The sequence below is a fragment of the Echinops telfairi genome, unplaced genomic scaffold (assembly GCF_000313985.2).
Source record: "Echinops telfairi isolate 266 unplaced genomic scaffold, ASM31398v2 ScPeMD7_7468;HRSCAF=8506_1, whole genome shotgun sequence".
Taxonomy (NCBI): Eukaryota; Metazoa; Chordata; class Mammalia; order Afrosoricida; family Tenrecidae; genus Echinops; species Echinops telfairi.
The window spans coordinates 5,514,805-5,533,512 of record NW_022111370.1 but is presented as its reverse complement, the minus strand read 5'-3'; the positions used below and the strand labels follow the sequence as shown (position 1 = coordinate 5,533,512).

The window sequence follows — 18,708 nt, the reverse complement described above, 5'->3', positions numbered from 1 at the left end:
AAACAGAATGCCCTGAAAAACTTTATGCTTTGCAGCTTTTATTATTAGAATTTTTTCTTTCCGCTTTGATTGTGATTGTCAGAAAATATTGTTTAAATAGAACCTTAAAATTGTAATAAAGCAGCAGATGATCACTGACTCCTGACTCTGCTCATCCCTCCCTCTCGCATCGACGCCTTACCCACCAAACAGGGGACCCTTCACCCCGCCGCGGCTGGACCGCGGCATGTTCCCTACACAGCACAGCCTGGGCAGTGAAATCATGAGGAGACCAGGCAGACCGCCAGGGCCCCCTGGCCAGTACTGCAGTGGGGCTGTGCATTCAGGCAATGGGTCCCTGGTGCCTGCATTCTACCCACCTCAGGAGGCTGCCCTGTGAGTGTAACCCACTAAGCATGGCCCTTCCTGTGCCTGTGTCACAGGGCATCCGTGAGGCTCGGGCTCATGAGGTGTTATCAGGTGTAACTGTTATTGTGCCCCTTCACAGATGGCCTTCTGCTGCCTGCTGTCACAGAGCATGAGAAAATGTGAAGCAGATAGAATGAACAACAGCACTGAGACCTGGCGGAAAAATGGACCTGCCAGTTAACACTGGCTCGAGCCCCTACCCTGTGGTGCTGTGGGCCTGTTTGACACTAGGACAGAGGTTCAAACCCACCAAGCATTCTGAGGGAGAAAGATGAGGCTGTCTGCTCTCATAAAGATTTATAGTCTCAGATACCTATATAGGGTAAATGCTCAACTGCTAACCACAAGATTGGTGGTTCAAACCCACCGGCTGCTTCATGGTTACCCTCTCCCATGAAGAGTTATAGCCTGGGGAAAAAAAAAAAAAAAAGAGTTATAGCCTGGGAAACCCTGTGGAGGAGCAGCAGGGACATCCGGCCGGTGGACCATATAAGGCCCATGAAATTACCAACACCAGCTACCATCACACACCTCACCGAAGAGAAGCAGTTCCAATAATCACATTAAAAACAAACAAACTCACTGCTATTGTTGATCCTGACTCATAGCGACCCTATAAGACCAGGTAGACATACAGCCCAACAAGCCCGCTTCTGGGCACATACCCAGAAGAGGCAAGACACAAACCACGGCCAGCCATCTGTGCTCCAATGTTCATCGCGGCACAGTTCACCAGTGCAAGGAGTTGGAAACAACCCGAATTTCCATCAGTGGAGGAATGGATCAAAAAACTGTGGCACATACATACAATGGAGTACTACACATCCCTAAAAAGCAGTGATGAACACATGAAGAACATTGCTGCATGAGAAGAACTAGAGGAAATCATGCTAAGCGAAGTAAGTCAAGCACAAAAGGGCAAGTACAACATGAGTCTGCTGAGGTAAGCTTAAAAAACGGGTGTAGGTGATAAGCTACTAAGTACATACATTCCTGGGGTAAAGTCCAGGCATTATGGCAGGGGCCAAACCTAATCCAGGGATGCACATGGCAGCCAACTAAATAGGAGGGGGAAAGAGAAGGAGAAAAAAGACATGGGTCGTGGGGAGCAGGGCACTAGCCCACCCAAGTGGAGGGTATTGTTTATATCTCCACAGGAGAGGGAGAGAGAGACCAGGCTTCGACCCAGTGCGCCAAGATGTTAATACAACATACTGGCATGTAGCAGAGAACCAACAGAGAGGTCAGTGGGCCTGGTCCCAATCTCAACTATGTGGACCACCCCCTCCCCTAGAATACACTTCAGAGGACAGCACTGAAGCCACAGCTTGGGGAGAGGGACACATCTGTTTAGAGCACACAGGAGAAATGAAGAGGGAAGGGGAGAGAGTGGAATACATGCTGGCCCACGGAGTCCTGAGGACGATATTCCTGCTCAGAGCAGACAATGTACAGAGAGGACTATAGGGCCGGCCCCGTCATGAGACATGACGTCCCTCACTGAACCATGGCACTACAGGGGACAACACTGGAGATACCGTGCGGGAATTGTGCCTGATCTGACCCCATCACACTGGGGCAAAACACTAAAGGCATGTAACAGAGCAGCAAGGGGCACAAAGCAATTAAGTCCCTGGGGAATACCAAAAAGAGACTTTGGGGACAGAGTGTAGCACCTCTTCAGACTCGACTGGAAAACACTCCTAAAGGTAAAAAAACAGACCTGTAACCATTTATAGGCTTCATTTTTTTGTCACTGGCTTTCTTTTTGTTGTTATTTTGTTTTTGTTTTTTGTTGGTTTTGTCTTCCTTTGTTGTTTTGCTTGACTTTGCCTGTTTTTTGTGATTATTAATGTCTCTGTCTGTCTATCTAGATAAGATAGGTGGGATAAACAATTTGAGAAGAAAACACCAGGATCGATGGTTCTGGGGGGACACAGGAGAAGGGGAGGTGGGAGAAAGGAAGTGGGGGGCGGTCAACCAACCCAGACACAAAGGAACAACAAGTAAACTAAAATCGATGGAGAGAAGTGCGTATGATACCTAGTGGGACTTAATCAAGGGCAATATAACAGCAAGGAATTACTGAACCCCAAAGAAGGCTGAACATGATAGTGGGACAAGAGGAAAGCAAAGTGAAATAGAGGAAAGAACTAGGAGGCAAAGAACATTTAGAGAGGTCTAAATACAGGCATGTACATATGTAAATATATTTATATATAAAGATAGGGAAATAGATCTATGTACTTATATTTATATGTTAAGTATTAAGGTAGCAGATGGTTATTGGGTATCGACTCAAGTATTCCCTCAATGCAAGAACACTGTTCTAATAATCTGGCATTCTGTGATGCTCCCCTTCCCAACACGATTGCTGAAGACAAAATGGGTGCATAAGCAAATGTGGTGAAGAAAGCTGATGGTGCCCTGCTATCAAAATATATAGCATCTGGGGTCTTCAAGGCTTGAAGATAAACAAGCGGCCATCTAGCTGAGAAGCAACCAAGTCCACATGGAAGAAGCACACCAGCCCGTGATCATGAGGTGTTAATAGGATTAGGTATCAGGCATCTCAAAGATTCAGAACAAAATCATACCAATGTGAATGGGTGGTGGGGGTGGGTGGGGGTGCATAGTGGACCCAAAGCCCATCTGTAGACAATTGGACATCCCCTTACAGAAGGGTCACAAGGAAGAGACAAGTCAGTTAGGGTGCAGTATAGCACCGATGAAACACACAACTTTCCTCTAGTTCTTTTGTGCTTCCTTCCCCTCCACTATCATGACCTCAATTCTACCTTACAAATCTGACTAGACCAGAACACAGGGAATCCAGGGCAGATAAACCCCTCAGGACCAATAATGAGACTAGAGATACCAGGAGGAATGTGGGGAAGGCGGGGGGGATTGATCACAAGGCTTGACATATAACCCCCTCCCAAGGGGGCAAACAACAGAAAAGTGGGTGAAGGGAGACAGAGGATGATGTAAGATATGAAAATAATAATCTATAATTTATCAAGGGTTCATGCGGGAGGGAGGGTGCGGAAGGTAGGGAAAAATGAGGAGCTGATCTAAAGGGCTCAAGTAACAAGAAAGTGCTTTGAAAATGATGATGGCAACATATGTACAAATGTGCTTGACACAATGGATGAATGTATGGATTGTGGGAAGAGCTGTAAGAGCCCACAATAAAGTATTTAATAAAAAACAAAGAAAAAACAAGGTGGAACTGCCCCTGTGGGTTTCAGAGACTGCCATTCTTTATGGCAACAGAAAGTCTCAACTTTCTCCCATGGGGTAACTGGTGGTTTTGAACTGCGGATCTTGCGGTCAGCAACCCAATGCATAACCTTTATGCCACCAGAGATCCAACCCATCATATTAGGTGTGATTTAATTAAATATTTGCCCAATGTGGCACTCAACAGATGTTTTCAATATCCACAGGGTCGTTGGCAGAAAAACAGTTCCTTGCCTCTGCTATAGGCAGTCACTATGAGTTAGAACAGCTGAAGGCAGTGGGTTTTATGTGTCAGAATCAATCATATGGCAGCGAGTTTGTTTAGGATGAGAGGGGGTTTGGCACAAATGGTTAACATAGCTGCTCAGTTGGTGGTTCGAGTCCACCCTGAGTGTGTTAGTCTAGGTTGACTAAAGAAATAAATCCAGAGACACTCATATGTTTGTAATAAAGAACTTTGTATCAAAGAGTAATTGTATTTTAAGAAAACATCCCAGACCAGTCCAGATCAAGTCCATAAGTCCAATATTAGCCCATATGTCTGATACCAGTCTATAATTTTTCTTCAGACTCACGCAGCCATGTAATGACACCAAATGCAGGAAGATCACAGGCCAGTGGGTGGAAAGTCTTGTGGATCCAGTGGTGGTGGAAGCATCTCTGTGCTGGTGTGGATCTCCACGTGGCTCCTCCAGCTCCAGGGCCCTGGCTGCCACCAGCATAGCTCCATGTGTCTTGTCAACAGGAATGCCAAGCAGAGAGAGTATGTCCGCACTCCAGTAACCTATTATCTTCTTTAAGCCTCTAAATCAGGTCATCAAGCTGCGACCTGATTGGCAGGCTAGACTCCACCCCTTCACAAGTTGACAGATTACGTAACTACCACACTGAGACACTGCAGAGGACAGGCCTGGGGGAAAACCAGCCCCATTGGAGATGTCTCGGACACACACAGAGTCGATTTGATGGTGACTGGACTTTTGTGAACGCTGCCACTCCCAAATTTCCTGCACGTTGAATCTGTTCATGTTACCACCCTCCTGGTGCTCAGAGGTGTAGAAGTCAACCACAAAAAGACCTTACGGGCACAGAACACTTAGACACAGGCACAGAGATCAGAGTTCCCCCAGCTTTCCTTATTTGACGTCTCAGCTCATGGCAGCCACCACTGTCCTGTAGGCACAGCCTAACAGGCTGCTCTTCACACGCACGGAACACCCGTGTGTGTGTGTGTGTGTGTGTGTGTGTGTGTGTGTGTGTGTGTATCTCAGCACTAGCTGTGTGTGTGTGTGTGTGTGTGTGTATCTCAGCACCAGCTTTCCCACCAGTGGCCCAGCCCTTCCCCTTTCCTGGGCCAGCGTTTGTTTCATCAAGGTGTTGGCTTAGCGCAGTGTTTCCCAGGGTGGGCAATACTGCTCCCATGAGGGTGCAGGGATGCTTCTGGGGGGGAAAGGGGGCTGCAAAAGCAGATACCTACACTTTATCCTGGATGATGGACTATTGTGCAAACGGGGGCTGTAGTTTTTTTCTGAAAAACGAGGCAGTTGACCAAATATGTTTGGCAACCTATGGCTTGGAATATGGTTCTCAAATTGTGTGCCAGAGTCACTGGGAGGCCCTCATGAGGGCGGCGAAGCTGAGCGGAGGCTAGTGGGTGGGGCTCTGGGCTCCCATCCCAATTCACTGCCATCGAGGAGATTCCAACTCATAGTAGCCCTATAAGGGCTGGACCTGTGGGTTTCTGAGGCTGTAGCTGATTTCTAGAGTAGAAAGCCCCTTCTTTCTCCCACAGTGGGGCTGGTGGTTTTGAACTGTTGACCTGGTTGTTAGCAGTTCAATGCGTCACTCCTAAGCCACCACCTGGACTCCTCGAGGCCCACCAAATGAGGTCAAAAACCATTTCGCTTGCCTTTCCATCTGCTGGGATGTCCACAAAACCAACACCAGAAACTAAACTCACTGAGATCGAGTGGGTTCTGACTGATATCAACCCTACAGGACAGGGTAGAACTGCCTGTGTGGGTTTCTGAAACTGAACTCTTTACAGGAGCAGAAAGTCTCATCTTTCTCCAACAGAGCAGCTGGTGGTTGTTAGCTCAACGCATAACTACACCACCACCAGGGCTTCAGACTTCCAGAAGAGGCCGCCAAAGCCAACCCCAATGATGACATCCTCAAGGGTAGATCTTGAGCCAGTCTAACTCCAGCTCTTGGCAGAACTGGAGAGGCCGGGTCACTCCCTCCTTGTGGAGAACCCTCCCCTCCTCCACCGCCTCCATGTAGCCTTCTTGCCCGGGCTTCCTCCTGCCTCACCAGCAGCGCCATCAACTCTTTGGTCTTCCTTATTCTCTGTGCAACCTTCACTCGCATAGGAGGTGATTGACAATCATACGATGGCTTGGGGCAGGTGTGTCTTAGTGCTCAACATGACATCCTGGCTCGCTGACACTTTAAAGAGGCATTGGTGCAGCAGATTTGCCCAATACACTATGTCATTTGAGTTATTCACTGCTGCTTCTGTGGACATTGATGGTGCATCCAAGCAAGATGCAATCCTCAACAACTCCCACCTTTTCTCCATTTACCCAGGCACTGTCAGCTACGTGGTTCAACCCTTACCTACTTATGCACCCCAGACCGCCATCAGTGGAAAGGACAGCCAAGACCACCCCACGTAGCACAGCTGTCTTCTGTAATCTCCAGGAGTCAGAATTATGTTGATGGATCCTGGTCGAGGTGACTACATCTCTTCCCCCAACCCCTACCCCACTCCGACCCTCCCTGCCTGTGTGCCTGGAGTTTTGGGTCAAAGCCCACCAGTCACAGTGAGAGGCTCCCATCTGAAGCCTTCAAAATTGACTAAGGCCACAGAGGCCAAGAGTTGTTGGAACGAGCATGCCCAAGCTCTTATCTGGTGCCACTCAACTGCCAACCAAAGGGTCAGTGGTTCAAACCCTCCAGCCTCTGTGTGGAGAAAAGACCTGGCGAATCGTTCCAGTAAAGATTTCCAGCCCAGGAAACCTTATGGGACAGCCCTCCCCTGCCACCTGGGGTGGCGGCGAGTCAGAGTGGACTGAAGGCCACCTAATCCCAAGGACACCTTTGTTTACTCATCATGCCTCTCTGGATTCCAGATGGGGCAGACACACTCTTGGGCTGTGATTTTTTGAGGCTATGTGCTGGGGCTCAGTTTAAAACCTGGCCTCCCCCCACCGAGTTATCCTGTGATCTGACCCTGGTCCACACTAGATTCACACCCCCAACCCCCACCCCACCCAAGCTCTCGAGGTCCGGGCAGGACTGCTGTTATTAGGTGCCACCAAGTCAGTTCTGACGCCGAGCGAGCCAGTGACCAACAGAAGGGTAGGAACAGCGTGCGGGAATACATTGTCCTGCCTCTCCTCAACCCCTGCCCAGTCTGCCTCTACCCCCCTGCTCCACCCGGTCTGAGCAGATGGCTGGTTACTGGAAGCCTCTGTTCCCATCGAGTCTCCATCTTTCATCTGTGAGCATTTTCCAGCCTCGTTGGTATTGCTTCTGTTTAGAGGCACGCCCACACCCGAGAGAGCTCCCAGAGGGGAGGATGCAGACCAGTCTCCAGCTCTGTTGACAGCCTCTCAAAGGTAGCACTGTGTACAAGTTTGACCGGGGAGTGTCCCGGAGATGACCACAGGGACTGGAATTGATGGTATTATGTCGCCTGGTGGTTAACACTTACATCATCTTTGGACAGCTCTGAAAAGTGCCTGCCTATGCCTTCCTCTGTCCATTACTGCCGTCCCAGGGTGTGGAGGGCAGGGCTATCGCAGGCACTTCACTGATTCGAGGCAGTAAGTATTGTGCCACGCCCCATCTGCCAGTGGGTCTGACTGTGGTGGCTGGTGCGTTGCTCTGTCGATGGTACTGCCAACACCAGCAGGGTCATGCGGGGTGGACACCGATCAGTGGAGCTGCCAGATGAAGTCTGGTGATGGCTTCCAAACATTAGCCATTGGAGACTCGGTGGATCACACCAGAATATTTCCCAAAGGACTGGAAAATGGGCCTCCTCGGACGGGGGGACTGATAAACCAGCAGCCGCAGCCTTCAATGATGGTGAAGCTGGCCGGGGACTGGTCAGTGGTTCTTCTGTTGTCCACGGGGTCACTGTGAGTTGGAGTTCTCGAAGGCCACTCACAACAACATAGTATCCTGATGAACAAACACGGGCCCTGCTGGGCCTCAGTTTTCCTAGTTCTTAAGTGGGGATGGGGATAAAAATACTCACACCTATGCCACAGTGTTTTAATACACACTATATGAGTTGACAGGTGTAATGTATTGCCGTATCTTTACAAATGAACACTTACCCCAATGAACATGATTTTCATCAGCATTCTACACCTTTAAAAAATATACAGCACTGACTTCAAATTCTATTTCTGACTACACGAACACTCCACTTAGGGCGAAACTCACTGCCATCGAGTCGATTCTGACTCACAGTGACCCTATAGGGCAGAGTAGTACGGTCCCATAGAACTTCCAAGGCTGTCCATAAATCTTTATTGGAGCAGACTGCCTCATAATGTTCCCCCAGAGCAGCTGGTGGATTCAAACCGTTGATGTTGGGGTTAGCAGCCCAATGTGTGACCTACCCCACCATCAGGGTTCTTTTCACTGAAGCTAAGTATTGGTTTTCTATGACCTGAAGCTTTAAGCTCCAAGTACTTAACAGTAGATCAAAAGTGCTGTATGAAATGACCTCCATCATTTTTTGAGCCAATATTGTTATTTTTATGAATGGAGCAGTGGGAAACCATGATGAAACTTTTGAATGCAGGAGCGACGACAAGCACAGCATTTCGGGGGAATTTTTATACACACGGGAAGGGGTTAAGGAAAATGCACAGGCTGGTGTGATTGACTTGTCCTGGGGAGACTGGGTGAATGAGGCCGAAATCCACGGCTAGAAGCATCACCCATGGGTGAGCGATGCCAGAATGGCTCCAGACCTTTGTCTTCCTCAAGTTACATGTGCAGGTGCCGTGAGGCTTCACTGTGTCCAAGCCTGCGGTCATACATAGAGAAACCCATCTCAGCGAGGTTACTGGACTTGCCTGGGTCCTCTGAACGGAGTCCTGAGGGTGTAGTGGGTTATGAGTTAGGCTGCTAACCACAAGGTCAGCAGTTCAAAACAACCAGCTGCCTCAAGGGAGACAGATGAGGCATTCCGCTCCCCTAAGGACTGATAGCCTCAGAAACCCACAAAGGCAGTTCTGGATGGAAGGTCCTCTTTCTTACACTCACTCTGAGTCGGAATCAACCGGAAGGCTGTGAGTGTGCATTTGAGCGAGGTCTCTGAGCCAGTCTGAAGTTGAGTGGGGGCTGAACCCAAGACCCAGCTCTGGGCTGCAGCTGGTCCCATTCCACACTGCCTTCCCAGGCCCCAGAGAACCTGGCCCAATGCCAGGAAAGGCTTCTACCTGGAACGAACTCTCCAGGTCAAGGGTCATTTGGAAGCAGACCCTCCAACTCCACCAAGGGGAGGGCACCGGCTACACCTTGTGGCCTGGGGACGTCTGTCCCCTCCAGATGTGGAAGCTGCTTAAGAGCATAGGGACCACTAGTCTGCTGAGCGCCAGGGTTGCTGACATGCCTAGACTCACCTGGTCATCGAGCTGTGATGCAGGACGGCAGCTGCTTCACCCGCAGAACCAGGGCTCTCCTCACCCATGGGACCCTTGACGTGCCAGCCCTGCCCATGGCACGCCCTTTCCTGGAGAGCTTGTCCACCGTTCAGGATTCAGACAGAAGCCACCTCACTAGCTATCAGCTGCCTCAAGGTCACTGAGACTCTTGGCGATGCCCTGTGTGTCCAAGGGCAGCTGTCTGGCAACACTGCTTTCAACAGCTGCTTTGTCAGAACGACATCACCATACCTTCCTTCTGAGGCCCCTCTGGGTGGATTGGCCTCTCAAACCTGGCAACCAGCAGCCACAGTCAAGACGCCCTGAGCCGCAGTGATGCACAGAGCCCTGAGTGAGATCCAGGATAGGAGGCCCACCCGCAAAGAAAGCGAGAAGAGGAACTGAAAAGCCTGGGTCTCTTCCTGACTCCATGGGTTGTGGCTCAGAATTCTCTTTGCCTTGTGGTTTCTGCAAGTGGATTTTGCGGTGATTCCGCCCCGCGCGCCGCCCCCCCTCCCCAACCACACCAGGCATGTCGGCGAGTACTAGGGGGAGAAGGGCAAAGAGCCTATTCACGTCAGCACACGTCACCAGGGGACAAAAAGTGCAGAAACAGGGAGGAGAAAGAGAAGGGTCCTTCCAAAAAGCAGAGGAAGCCAGTGGTTACCTGGGGCTCTGAAGCCCTGCCGTTGGTGTCTGGAGACCTTTCCTCAGTTGTTGGGGCACGAGCCTGACTCTGCTGGATGAATTCTTCCAGCCTGAAAACCTAAGCAGAAGGAAAGAAAGCCCAGCTGAAGGAGGCGGCATCCTGGGTCAGGGGCACAGCCATCAATCTGGGGACCCGGGCTCCTGGGCCAGTCAGCAGGGGCACCGCTCAGAAGATTCCCACAATGCTCCTCGAAAGGCCCACTCGACTTGGAGGATGGCTTCTCTTTCCCAAAGCAGAGGAACCGGAGGTTTGTGGAGCCCCCAGCTGGTGCGGTCAAGCGTGGGATGACTAGCCAGGGTGGCTGGAAGGATTCTACCTTTCGGAAGCCCATCTCCTGAGAGGTGCCTGCACACTCGGGGTCACCCACTCAACAGCAACCAACAACCGCAGGTCTGCCAGGGGCCATGTGTGTAGCAATCAGCTGTGTACATGAGAGGGGGCGCCCCCAAATTCATGGGGAAATGATGAGGGGATTTCACACACATACTTTAGAAAGCCCCTTCCCCCATCTCCACTGGATCTGCAGGGGGGCTTTTGTGGCCTCTCGTGCCACTCAGGAAAGTCACACTATTTCTTCTGGGGACATGTTGAGTGGGTAAAGGAGTCCCTCTTTGTCGAGAAGCTCCCTGAAACCTGTGCAGCATCACAGTAGCTACACAAGCTTCGACAACCTGATGGGTGACCACTACGTATGCAGTGCCTGGGCCAGGACTAGAACCTGGGTCTCCCAAGTGAAAGGTTAGAATTCCACCTGGTGCCAGTGCGGCCTTATCTTTGTTTAAGCCAGCGGTTCTCAACCTGTGGGTCGCGACCCATCGCCCGATTCATAACAGTAGCAAAATTACAGTTATGAAGTAGCGATGAAAATAATTTTATGGTTGGGGGGTCACCACAACATGAGGACCTGTATTAAAAGGTCACAGCATTAGGAAGGTTGAGAACCACTGGTGTAAGCCTCTATAAGTCAGGCTCCCTGTTCGAAACACTCCCCGCCATTGAGTCAATTCCAACCCATAGTGACCCTCCTAGGACAAGGAAGAACTGTCCCCATGGGTGTCTGTGACTCTTTATGAAGAAGCCGTGGTGGCATGCTGCATGGTCGGCAATTCAAAACCACCACCAACTCCTGAGGAGAAAGACTGGGCTTTCTACTCCCATAAACAGTTATAGTCTCAGAAACCCACAAGGGGTCACGGTGAGTCAGAAAGCACTGACTAAGTTTGCCTAGGTTTGGTGGAGGCACAGTGAGTTATACATCAGGCTGCCAACCACAAGGTCGGCAGTCCAAAACCACAAGTGGGGAGAGAGTCCTGTCGTCAAGAGCCCAGTCTCGGAAAGCCACAGGGGCAGCGCTACCTTGTCCTGTAGGGCTGCTGAGTTGGCAATGACTCAATAGCAGTGAGGCGTTGTGTTTCGCTTTTGGTTTAACTCTTCACAAGAGTAGAAAGCCTCCTCTTTCTCCTGTTGAGCTGCTGGTGGTTTCAAACTGGTGACCTGACAGTGAGCAGCCCAGCTCATACGTAACCATTATGTCACCAGGACTCCTACATGCTCTGTTAAAACACACACACACACACACACACACACACACACACACACACACACATCACATTCAATGCCATCGAATCACAGTGGCCCTATAGGGCAGAGTAGAACAGCCCCGTGGGTTTCTGAGACTGTCCTGTTCACGGGAGTAGCAAGTCTCATCTTTCTCTCAGAGCTGCTAGTGGTTTCAAAATGTACAACCCCCAAAGCCACTTCTTGTCTGGGCTGAATGTTCTAGTCTTTCTTCCGCGGATGCTGTGTAAATAGAGGTCCAGGGCTGTCTCCTGAGGTTGCTGGAGTCTCAGTTGACAAACATCCCCGGGTACCACAGGGCTCCAGGCTTACCTCCTTCAGAGAATTCTGCAGCTTCATGCTGAGAGCCGCTTTCTCCACTTCCAGCTGTTTTCTTTCACTTTCTGACTTCTTCCTCACTTCCTCCAACTGTGCTTCTACTTCCTAGAGGAGGATGGAAAGAATGAAGCACTCAAGGCAGGAAGACATAGGCAGGAGAGACTTACTTACTCACGCCCTGCCTTGCCCCCCAAGCCCTAGCTTATAAGAGTCCTGCAGACTGTGAGGACACATGTACTAGAGATGCCAAACCAAACACGCGGCCATCCAGTCAATTCTAAAACAGAGTGACCCTATGGGACAGGGGAGAACTGTCCCTGTGGGTTTTTGAGACTGCCACTCTTGATGAGAGGAGAAAGCCTCATCTTTCTTCCATGGAGCGACTAGTGGGTTCAAACTGCTGACCTCTATGGTTAGCAGCCCAACTCTTAACCACGATGACATCATGGCTCCTCAGTAGAAACACCAGAGGGGTTGCATTCAAACCACTAAGTCTGACTTGCATTGGACAAATCTGCTGCAGAAGATCTCTTTAAAGTCTTACAAATGTGCACCTGGCCCAAAGCCTTGATATTTTCAATCGCCCCCAATATATGTGAAAGGGAACGAGAAAGGATGACAATAATTGATGCCTTTGTCAGGAGCTCTGATGGCACAGTGGGTTATACCCCGGGCTGCATTAAGCAGTTCCAACCCACTAGTTGTTCCACAGGAGAAAGATGAAGCTGTCGCTTCCTGTAAAGATTCCCAGTCTCAGAAACCACAGGGGCAGTCTACTATGCAGCAGAATCACTCAATGGCAGTGAGCTTAGTTTTTCTTTTTTTGGTTTGAATTGTGGTGATGGTAGAGAATCCCAAATAGACCAAGGGCTGACAGAAGAGTGAACAGATTAGTCTTAGGAGAAATACACCCAGAATGCTCCTTAGAACTGAAGATGATGAAGCTTGGGTTTGTTGACTCGAGAAGCATCATCAGCAAAGACCAATTGCATTAAATCAGTGTTCTGTGCAGGCTTGCAATAAAGCTGATTTATGCTCCACTGTTTCCCTATGTGATTTGCGTTTCTCTCAGCAAAGAGGACACAGGGAGCATTGCAGCCATTCTTAGCAGAAAGCCACCCCACTGTGTGTGTGGCGGGGGGTGGGAGGATAACATAGTCCACAGAGATTGAATATATATATTATTAGCATTTTATTGGGGGCTCATACAACTCTTATCATAATACATACACACATCGATTGTGTCAAACACATTTGTACATTTGTTGCCATCATCATCTCAAAACATTTACTTTCTACGTGAGCCCATGGTATCAGCTCGTTTTCCCCCTTCCTCATTAACCTTTGATAATTTATAAATTATTATTATTTTGTCATGTCTTACACTGTCTGACGTCTCCCTTCACCCACTTTTCTGTTGTCTGTCCCCCAGGGAGAGGGTTATATATAGATCCTTGTGATCGGTTCCCCCTTTCTACTCTACCTTTCCTCCACCCTTCAAGTATTGCCACTCTCATCACGGTCCTGAAGTGTTCATCTGTCCTGGATTCCTTGTATTCCCAGTTCCTATCTGTACCAGTGTACATCCTCTGGTCTAGGTGGATTTGTAAGGTAGAATTGGGATCATGATAGTGGTAGTGGTGGTGGTGGTGGTGGTGGAGTGGGGGGCGGGGAGCATTTAAGAAATAGAGGAAAGTTGTATATTTCATCATTGCTACACTGTACCCTGACTGGCTCTTCTCCTCCCCATGACCCTTCTGTACGGGGATGTCCAGTTGCCTACAGATGGGCTTTGGGAAGGTTGAATATCTTTTAAGTCAGCATAGCACTGATTAAGGAGCCCTGCTGGTGTAGTGGATTATGAGTTGGGGTGCTAATCACAAGGTCAGCAGTTTGAAACCACCAGCCCCTCTGAGGGAGAAAGATGAGGCTCTCCATTCCTGTATAAATTGACAGTCTTAAAACATAGGGAAATATTCTACTCTACCCTATAGGGTCACTGTGAGTCTGAATCGAGTCAATGGCAGTGAGTATGATACCACTGATGTATCATCTGCACTTATGTCTGAGCCAGCGATGGCTCAGGGGTAGATTTTTCACCTTTCATGCAAGGGGAACTGGGTTCAATTCCGAGTCAATGAACTTTCTTCACAGCCAACACCTATCTGTTGCTGGAAACTTGTCTAATTGCTTAGGATGCTGGACAGGTTTCAGGAAGCCTCCAGGCCAAGACAGACTAGGAAAAAAGGCCTGATGATCACTCTCTGAAAACCAGCCTCAGGAAGCACTATGGATCATAGTGGCATAGTCTGGCCCAGGGGTAGGCAGTGTTTGGGGGCCTACTTGGTGAGGTATTTTCCATTGCCTCAGATGCATGTGCAAATTGGACATTAAATAAGGAAGACCGAATAAGAATCAATGCATTTGAATCATGGTGCTGTAGAAGAACATTGAAAGTATCCTGGACTGCCGAAAGGACAAGCAAATCTGTCTCAGAAGAAGTACGGCGGGGAGTGCTCCTGAGAGGCAAGGATCGTGAGGCTTCTCCTCACCTACTTTGGACACGTCGTCAGGAGAGACCAGTCCCTGGAGAAGGACATCATGCTGGGTAAAGTGGAAGAGAGTGAGAAAGAGAAAGGCCTTCGGTGAGATGGATTGCCACAGTGGCTGCCGCAATGAGTTCAAATAGGACGAGCTGTGTTTTGCTCTGTTGTGCCTACACAGGGTCGCTATGGGTTAGTACCGGCTCAACGGCACCTAACAACACCGCCAACCAAGACATCTAGTGCCTTTGCCTTTGAAGTCCCCGACTGCTCTGCGGTGTTTTGTTTTTTTCAGCTAGTCGACGAGGTGATGTTCTCATCATCCCGTTTTACAAGCGGGGAACCAGAAGGGTATGGGAGGGTCCTGGGTAAATAAGGGGCATGGTCACAAAGTTGGGGGGGGGGTAGAGTCGGCCAGCCTGAGTGCTAGTCCATGTCACTTCCTTCCCCAGACGACAAGAGGGGGATCTCCTTACACTAAACACTCCTATGGAGCCAATCCACCCTGCCAGGGACTCCACAGCCTTGGGTCGCATGGTCTTAAGGGCCTCTGTCTCCTTGTCCCCTCCAAGAGACTGACCTCCCTTTGGGCAATGATTGTGTCTTTCATCTCGGTGGGACCCAGGCCACAGCGGGAGCCTCAGTGAACATTTGAGGAAATAAAGGAGAAAACAAAACACAAAGAGAGGGGGTGGGAGGGGGGGGCAGAATCTATTGAATTGTGTCCCCCACTGAGTGTGATTTTATTTGGCAACATGTGCTTTGAAGATACAACCAGTGCAGATGAAGGTCAGCAGGGCGGGCCCTGATCCGGTATGACTGAGGTCCTTATAAGAAGAGGAGAGGAACCGGACACAGAGTGAGCAGGTCGTCTGAGACAGAGGGTGCAGTGGAAGCCCAAGGATTGCCAGGAACCACCAGAAGCTGGAAAGAGACAAAGGCCAGCTTTTCCCGAGAGCTGTTAGAGAGAACCTGCCGGCTGACACCTTCCCTGAAGGCTTCTAGACTTCAGAACGGGGAGACAATTAAATTTTCGTACCTTAAGCTTAGTGGAGAAATCAGAGGTGCCGGGCTACCAGAAAGAATAGCATCTGGGGGTCTTATAGGTTTGTCTTAAAACAAGCAGCCATCAGCTAAGACCACACAGAAGAAGCCCACCAACCAGCGTGACCAAAGAATTATTAACAATAAAATCCAAGACAAGAGGGGGAGACCACCAGAGAGCTTGCATTCTGATCACCCAGTCTGCAGCAGGCTATGGAAGTCAGTGAAAGGCCCGAATCCATTTACAAAGTCCTCACATGGCCTAAGTCTCCATTGATTCCCTGGGTCCATTGACCAAGGATAGGAACTGTCTTGCTCCTAGACAGAGTGTATCAGCATGTGGGTTACTATAGTTGGGGTAAAGTTTAACATCTTACCATTTGTTTTCCCGGTGAGCCCATTTCAGTTTGCTCTAGTTGTTATTCCACTCTGCTCTCTTTTGGATTGATGTTCTTCTGTGTTTTCTTCTGCTGTAGTTGGTGGGGTTGGGTTTTTGTTTTTGAGCGGCAGCGGTGGTGGTTGTGTTTGATTTTTTTTTTCACTTGAATTATTTTTTTATATGAATCTCAGGATAGGCAAATAAATAGCAATAGCAAAACTAGATAGTTTCCTATGACCAAGGAGATTGAGGGGAAATGGGGAGCGAACAATAATCAATACAAAAATGAAGAAAATGTGCTAAAATTGATTGGCAGTGATGAACACACAACTCTCTTTAATATACTTAAACATGGAATGGAATGACATGTGAATGAGATGTCAATAAAATAGATAAAATAACCAAGTATTTCTGCTGCTTTAAGCCATCCTGCCTGATGCTGTGTTTGTGCTTGTTGGTGTTGGTGGTGTTATTTCCGGGAGATAAAGCAGCGATCCATCCAAGGAAAACTCACCTTCTGCAGCTCCTTCCTTTCCGCCTCTGCTGAGGAGCGGACCGACTTGATCTCCACCGAGTGCTTCTTCACTAAGTCTTCCAGCTGCTTCACTAGCGGATCTCTGAGACGCTTCTTCTCCTCGTCCGTCTCACGCTTGATTTCACGGAGGTCTTCTTCATATCTGTGCTTCATGGACTCTTGCTCAACATTCGTGTCCTTCTCAGTCTAATAAAAAAAGAGTCCAAAAAACCTTGTAAAACTGCAGGGATGTGGGGTGACAAGCAGGGAACCCCCAGTTCTCTTGTAGACAACGCTGACCCAAGTTTCTACACGGATTTTATAGCAGGCAGCTCTGTTGGCATCATGGTTACATGTTGGGCTGCTAACTGCAAGGTCAGTAATTCTAAACTCGCTTCTCCTCGGGAGAAAAATGAGGCTTTTGATTCCCGGAAAGAGTTACACTTTCGAAGAGGAGTCGAGCCAGTCAGGGTGCAGGGTAGCAACAATGAAACATACAACTTTCCTCTAGTTCCTAAATGCTTCCTCCCCACCCACTATCATGACCCCAATTCTACCTTACAAATCTGGCTAGACCAGAGGATGTACACTGGTACAGATAGGAACTGGAAACACAGGGAATCCAGGACAGATGATCCCTTCAGGACCAGTGGTGAGAGTGGCAATACCGGGAGGGTGGAGGGAGGGTGGGGTAGAGAGGGGGAACCAATTATAAGGATCTACATGTGACCTCCTCCCTGGGTGATGGACAAAAGAAAAGTGGGTGAAGGGAGACATTGAACAGTGTAAGATATGACAAAATAATAATTTATAAATGATCAAGGGTTCATGAGGGAGTGGGGAGCGGGGAGGGAGGGAGAAAATGAGGAGCATTACATGGAGAGCAAAAGTTTGGAGAATGATGAGGGTAACAAATTTACAAATGTGCTTTATACGATTGATGTATCTATGGATTGTGTTAAGAGCTGTATGAGCCCCCAATAAAATGATTTAAAAAAAAAAAGAGTTACAGCCTCAGAAATCCACAGGAGCAGTTGTGCCTTGTCCTCTCAGATCACCCTGAGTCCAAGCCCTCACCTGGTGCCTCCCAAGAAAGGCGTGGAGACCTGCTTCTGAAAACCAGCCACTGAAAACCCTTGGGAGCACTGTTCTACTCTGACACTCACGGGGTCACCCTGAGTTGAAGCTGACTTGATGGCAACTGGTTTTATGCAGGTTTCCCAGGAGCTGACGATAAGGAGTTAAGAGTTTTCTTGGTCCCCTTCTTTGCAAACGCTTAGAGAATGGCAGGAAGTTGGCTGGAACTTCCCTTCCCATTCATTAAAAAACAAACAAATAAGAAAAAAAAAAACCAAGCTCACTGCCATTGAGCCTAGGCCATTGAGTCTGAGTGACCCTCAAGACAAGGTGGAACTGCCCCTGTTAGTTTCTGAGACTAATTCTTTACAGAAGTAGAAAGACTCATCTTTCTCCCTCAGCATTAGCTGGTGGTTTCGAAATGCTGGCCTTACAATTTGTAGCCCAATGCGTAACCGCCACACCACCAGGTATCCCACCCATACACCTCCATGAAACCACAGGACCAGGAACTTCCAAGTAGATATAGCCTGGTTGGGGTCTGGCCTTTAACTCAAGCCCATTCCAGCAAAGCCTGCTGTGACTTCCCCATTCCTAAGCCTGGGATGGATCCTACCTGTATATCTGTGCTTCCTTTCAAGCCTGGGCATTCCTTGAGAAGGCTCTGGTCCTGCTGAGGCTGGAGACTGAAGGATTCCCGGTCATTCACTTCTCTCACGACTTCATTCTCTGAAATCAGCTCAGCCTTCATATCATCTGCCAACGGAAGGTTCAACATCACGTGGAAGGTCCTTGGCCTTGACCTGGTTTCTGAGGTCTTATCTCATCAGGTCCCCAGACCTCTATTCAACTGTTGGGTCCACCCTTCTCTTCCTCTCCTCCCCATCACATAACTCCTCCTCCATGGTCTCCTGGCCCTTACACGTGGTCAAGGGAAGTGATTCTCTCTGTTCCTCCAGCAGAATCCTGAGCTACATGCTCTGCCTTGCTAAACTAAGGCCTGCAAACATTGTTGGTTATTCTTTTCATGTATTAAAAAAAAAGTTCACTTTTCTTTTGCATTTACAGAAAGCATAGTCAGAAATGTCCCAATGAACGGTGATGGCGGAACAACATGGTGAACGTAATAAAAACCTTTTCTTAACTCCATATTTGCCATGATTAAAAAATGCTGGCGGCATCATGAAGATGATGCAGAACACTATATATATATATATATATATATA

At 48.9% G+C, this 18,708-nt stretch overlaps 1 protein-coding gene across 1 annotated transcript in view; it reads right to left on the bottom strand.

Annotated features, from left to right (window-relative positions):
- Positions 1–18,708, bottom strand: part of FAM184B (family with sequence similarity 184 member B) — a 136,005-nt gene that overhangs the window by 30,441 nt on the left and 86,856 nt on the right. Inside the window, exons 6-9 of the mRNA XM_045284392.1 lie at positions 18,099–18,238; positions 16,406–16,612; positions 11,920–12,030; positions 9,988–10,086 (exon numbers count right to left, since the gene is read on the bottom strand). Coding sequence (XP_045140327.1) covers positions 9,988–10,086; positions 11,920–12,030; positions 16,406–16,612; positions 18,099–18,238 — 557 coding nt within the window. The remainder of the gene's footprint in view (positions 1–9,987; positions 10,087–11,919; positions 12,031–16,405; positions 16,613–18,098; positions 18,239–18,708) is intronic.